We start from the raw sequence: 5,548 nt of genomic DNA on the forward strand, positions 1-5,548 counted from the left end.
CCCAAAAGCAGCAAATGACAGATTAGACATTGTTATAAGAACAGATTTTTCCATAATCTTTTCTTGGCTTCTTTATGCCTTCTTAATACAAATTTTTATCTGGGGTGCCCAAACTTGAGCCCCACTGTGTGTGTGTGTGTGTGTGTGTGTGTGTATGTACGTACACAAACCCACCCACACACTAAGTATCCACTCTATGGCCGCTGCTATATTAAACTGTGTAATCTCACATACTGACATTTATCAGGTAGATATTTTTGTCATTGCGGGACTCTGGTTAACTATAAAGAGTTACAACCTTTTCCATACCTGTCCATTCAACATTCAATTTCATTCACAAGACTCTTGAGCTACAATAAATGATTTTAATTGACAAACTAGACATACTGGTTCCAAATAAGTTTTAAATCCAAACAAAGGGTCACTCTTGCTCCTCAACTTGCTTTCAAAATAAGATAACTTACTGCAGTAAAAGATAATAACTGTAGGAAGGCTAATTACATGCAGATTAAATTTCATCCATTAAAACACTAACATGTTAGCTGAGAATGCTGATCTAATTTTTGGAAGCAGAAAAAGACAAAGATGGTCATAAAATGAAATTTGGTCAGTTCAGATGCTGCAAATGACTGCAATTACAGAGTCTGTGTAACTTGACAAAAGTAATTCTGATTACAGCAAGTCAGCCAACTTCTAAAAAGGCCACTGGCAATTTTACGCTAATCTCCACAGAGAGGATGCAAATTCAATTGTCAGTCATGGATTACATTGCACTTGCACATTATTACATAATGACTCTGTAACTGAGACTATGCTTCCTTAAACACTCAAGACAATCCACAGCAGGATAACCGGATGGCTTGGTGATAGAAAACGGCTGTGGAGAATACAGGAAGGACCGCAGAGTCAGAGTGTTAATGTCTGGTAAAACAATAACGATGGAAGAGGCTTGAGAGGAAATACTGATACTTACATACTGTAAGAAAAAGAAGGAAAATGTTTCCATCTTTAACATATTCAGTTCTTTTCTACTGGTTACATCACTCAGAATTTTTTTTTACAAATATTTGAGTCTCTGGCTTGCAAAAAAATAATATTTTGATGGCACAATTCTATACAAGTGACATCTTTTTGCCCTTGATTATACAATGGCCTATGTTTTTTTTAGTAGTAGAATAATGTCTGTTTGCAGTTAAGCCTATTTTAAAATAAATAAATAAAAAAAGTTATACAACATTTTTCGAATCTTTAAGAATGAAGAACCAAAAGCCGAAGTAACGTGACGTGCTACTTTCGGTTGAGCTTTGTTACTTTTCAGCTCGGTAGAAACAGACAGTAAAAGAGGAAGCACCAACCTATCAAAAAGCACCAAGTTGCGCAGAATTCTGCAGCACCGCTTCAAAATGGACGTGTTGAAATGATTACGTGACAAATGCAATTTAATCAGACAAAATGTCCTCTGATTACAAAAGTAAGATGAAGAAGTAGAAGGATAGTGTGGACACACACACACACACACACACACACACAACACACAACCACCACCCCCACACCACCACACACCACCAAACCAACACACACACACACACACACACACACACACACACACACACACACACACACACACACACACACACACACACACACACACACACACACACACACACACACACACACACACACACACCACACACACACACCACACACACACACACACCCACCCACCACCTCCCCAAACTAAATATCATGCATTAAACTTTTCTGACTCAGTTTCCTGGCTAAATCTTAACTGAGTGTTGACCGTGGCCTGTTTATTTGGAAGGCAACACAGCAAGGAGGGAGCAATGGGGGTTGGAGGGGGGGGGGGGGGGGGGTCTCCCAGTGCAAAGCCTCCTGTTTTTCTGTAATCAGCCCATCACTGGGTGTGTCTGCATAGCTCCCACCACTAATTTCATTGCTCTCAGACCACGTAAGACAGAGCCAAACCACAGCGTGGAGGAAACTCCAGTCTGTTGCCTGCTGATGATAGAGATTGGCTCATAGAGAAGGAATAAGCATAAAACGGGGACGTATAGACAAATATGATGCTGTAGCAAAAAGGTATAAGCAAAGCAAATTGAGTTTTTCAGCTCAGAAATTTTAACCGTATGTGTAATGTTTCCTCATTTGGTTTAAGGGATTTACTTATGTAGGGATACATTTGGTTCTTAAAACCAGCTTGAGTACTTTCAAGAGCTGCAACAATATAATAGTCAAATGATCCACTGACAGAAAATATTGCAGCAATCGTCAATTTTCAAAGACGAATGACAAACATTTGATGCTTCCAGCTTCTCAAATTATGAGGATGTGTTATTTTTCTCTGTTTTATATCATTGTCAACTGATTAAGTTTGGGTTTTGTACGTGACCTTGGATTCTGGGAAACTGTGATAGACATTTTAAACGCCTCGGTTGAGGTATATCACAGAAATTCCCAATAACAATGGGGAGATAGCTGGGGGAGATGCGCCAGGCACCTAACGTTAAAAAAAGGCTCAGTTTTGCTCATGTTTCAATGATGAGAAGTCATGTTTGTACAATGCAGCTTCCAGGTGTGAATGTGTTGGGAGTAAAAATGTGATTAAAGCATCATAACATGACTGTAAACATGCTCATACCGTTGGCAGCAGCACAACATCGAGTATCTGACGTCAACGTCTGTCTGACTGATCTCCTCTACAACAGGAAAATCTTTCTGCTCTCTGAGGAACTTCTGCAGGTCCGTCAGTGGGAATCCGTCCTTTTGGAACCTCTGTTGGTGAAAAATGCAAAGAAATGCAAGCAATTGAAACAACACTTTTTTCATATTAGACTTTAGAAACTATTAAAGACGAATCTACATAGAACAAACAACTAAAAACATTTTAACATTTTAGCAAAAATCTTTTTTCTCTCAACTAATCAAAATCAGTTAATTTTGTTGTGAGTGACTAACTGAGAAATATCTCCCATGGATTTCCCATTTCTTTCATGGCGTAAAAAAGATTAAAAGTGAAATTTGTGCCACAGCTTTCACTTCACTAAAATTAAACCAGAGCAGAAGTACCTTGATGGTTTCATAGGAGTCGGTGATGAGGGCAATGAAGAGCGACAGTACCATGTAGATGAACAGGGAGATGAAGGAGTAGAGGTAGGCCCGGCTGAAGAGCCACACCAAAGTGTTTTTGTCCTTCAGCTGGGCGAAAGTGGTAAACATGTCGTCTCCGTTCAACAGGGAGAACAGGCACTCCGCCACACGACTCAGGCCCTCAAACTGGAAACATTAAGAGGGAACGGAAGATTGGATGAAGGTTGCAAATGCTATAATTGGTTAACAAGATAAAACTGAGGAATTCTGAGATAATGAACAGAACAGCAAATCAAAAAATATATATTTCTGCTACACAAACAATTTTTCTAATATCTGCTTACGAATTACTGGACGTTTTTACATCTTCAGGCATCTATATAGTTTTTACACCAAAATAAAACCTACACTGGTTGAACAGGCGAGCACTGGGTGACATTTTACAACCTTTGACGAGGGGTTGTAAGACATAGCTGCATTTTAAAGCAGTCACAAGTAGTTGCGATTAGTTTCATGATCAATTACTTCCCATCATTAGTTTTAAATGCCTGTGGTGATGTTATCAAATTTGTCTGTTTTATCTATTTCCAATCTGAAACCTGAAAAACAACACTTTACAGACAAAAAAAGTCATCATTAGTGAGAAGCTGGAAGTAAAGCATGGAACTATAAAAATAGTTGCTTATTGACTAACTGACTAATCGAATAATCATTTCAGATCTAGCAACAAGCTAAAAAAGATGGGAACCACAAGAAAAACCATGGAGCCTCCTGAAGCTCAAAACTGTAAAGTGAGTTAATCAAGATAACTAATTAGATTACTAGTACTAATATATGAGACATGCAAAAGTACGAGAAGATGTGTGTTTAAGTAAAAAAAGTGTACAGCCAGTTTAATACTGTACTGGGCGTGTATTTCCAACAAGCATCTTTTAAAAGTTGACATAATTTTACAAAAAACTAAATTGGTCTTTACAGAGATACTCTTACAAAGAATGACAAGGAAGTGTAGAAGACCAACAGAAGCATGACGGTTGATAGTTGCATAGGAGGAATGATAAACAAAAGAAAGACAAACAAAAAGACAGATGGCTAAAAGGGGAGAGCATGAAAGCCAGACACTAACATTCTAAAAGGAAGCCAATTTCCCCCTTCATGTGATAGCATCTAAATACACCATCCCAGTGCGACGGTATGGATTACAGCACTTGAAGACGTGTGGGATGGCAAGTCCTCAAACATCCTCTGTTTATTCCTTCAGTAAATACACAGAGGATCCTGGAGAGGCTGACAGCACACTACAGGAGATTCCCCCCAGCCACCGCAACGTAAATATCATGACCAAGTCTCAGTTGACTGTAACCATGGACAAACAGGGAACTAAAAACCTGTGTTAAGTTAACTGCAGGCATAAAAACACCGCAGGTTATCACTTTCACTGAAGCTAAAATCAATGTGCCATTAATGTTATACATAATGTAAACTTCTCTTGTAGGGTTGGACATGACAGAATAAGGGCCAATGCCAATGCATTTAACAACTAATTCTAACTGTGCACCATTTACAATACAATCTGTGCTTTATAATAATTAAAAGCTGTTTTTTTATTGGATACAATTTTTAAGCTATTAATTAATCAAGAGTATGTGATCCTTAATTAAACTGACACACTTTAAATCAGTCCACAACTTATGTACAGTAGTTACTCCTCTTCATTTAATATTATCAACACATTTCCATTTGGCCAGTGGGATGCTAGTTCGCCCCGGGGTGGGGATTTCAGTCTATCTCACATCTGCTTCTTCTACAGTATGAGCACTGCCTTGTTTAGACGCCCACTGCTGCTTGGACTTCCATAAATAATTTATCCTAACGGGAGAAGACCCCTAAACACACATATTTTCTCTAATGGCACTTGCTGTCCAAGGACCTCCCAGGTAAGATGACCGGCTGAGTTGAAGCCGTAGCTCTCCCCTTCTGATTGCAGAAAATAATTACTGTTGACTTTGTGTTTTCAGAGCATAGAAAAACAATACTGTTACAGTTACTGTTATTTTCTGTTTCTCACTTCCTAATCTATTGTAACGTGCAGGTTTTGCTATGTTGTGTGAACTATAAAAGGGTGGTAAACTTTCTCCATTTGGGGCAGTTGAGTATTTTATGATGACTTAGGGGTTTAAAATGCTGATCATGACACCCCCAGTTTGTGTCCTGCAGAGGACCTTTGTTGCATGTCATCCCATTTCCTCTCCCCTTTTATTCCACCTGACACACATACAGTAACACCTCTACGCTGTCCTCTGTCTGATAAAAGGGAAATCGACTCTACAAAAATACTTACATAATAATATATAATACTTGTAAAATGTGGTTGTTTCTATCAGAGACTAGTGTGTGTGTGTGTGTGTGTGTGTGTGTGTGTGTGTGTGTGTGTGTGTGT

The 5,548-nt window shown here is 38.8% G+C and overlaps 1 protein-coding gene across 1 annotated transcript in view; it reads right to left on the reverse strand.

Annotated features, from left to right (window-relative positions):
- The window catches only part of mcoln2 (mucolipin TRP cation channel 2), a 41,520-nt gene that overhangs the window by 28,139 nt on the left and 7,833 nt on the right, over positions 1 to 5,548 (reverse strand). The window contains exons 12-13 of the mRNA XM_032526495.1: positions 3,088 to 3,294; positions 2,660 to 2,793 (exon numbers count right to left, since the gene is read on the reverse strand). Coding sequence (XP_032382386.1) covers positions 2,660 to 2,793; positions 3,088 to 3,294 — 341 coding nt within the window. The remainder of the gene's footprint in view (positions 1 to 2,659; positions 2,794 to 3,087; positions 3,295 to 5,548) is intronic.

This window comes from Etheostoma spectabile, chromosome 9, assembly GCF_008692095.1.
Source record: "Etheostoma spectabile isolate EspeVRDwgs_2016 chromosome 9, UIUC_Espe_1.0, whole genome shotgun sequence".
NCBI lineage: Eukaryota > Metazoa > Chordata > Actinopteri > Perciformes > Percidae > Etheostoma > Etheostoma spectabile.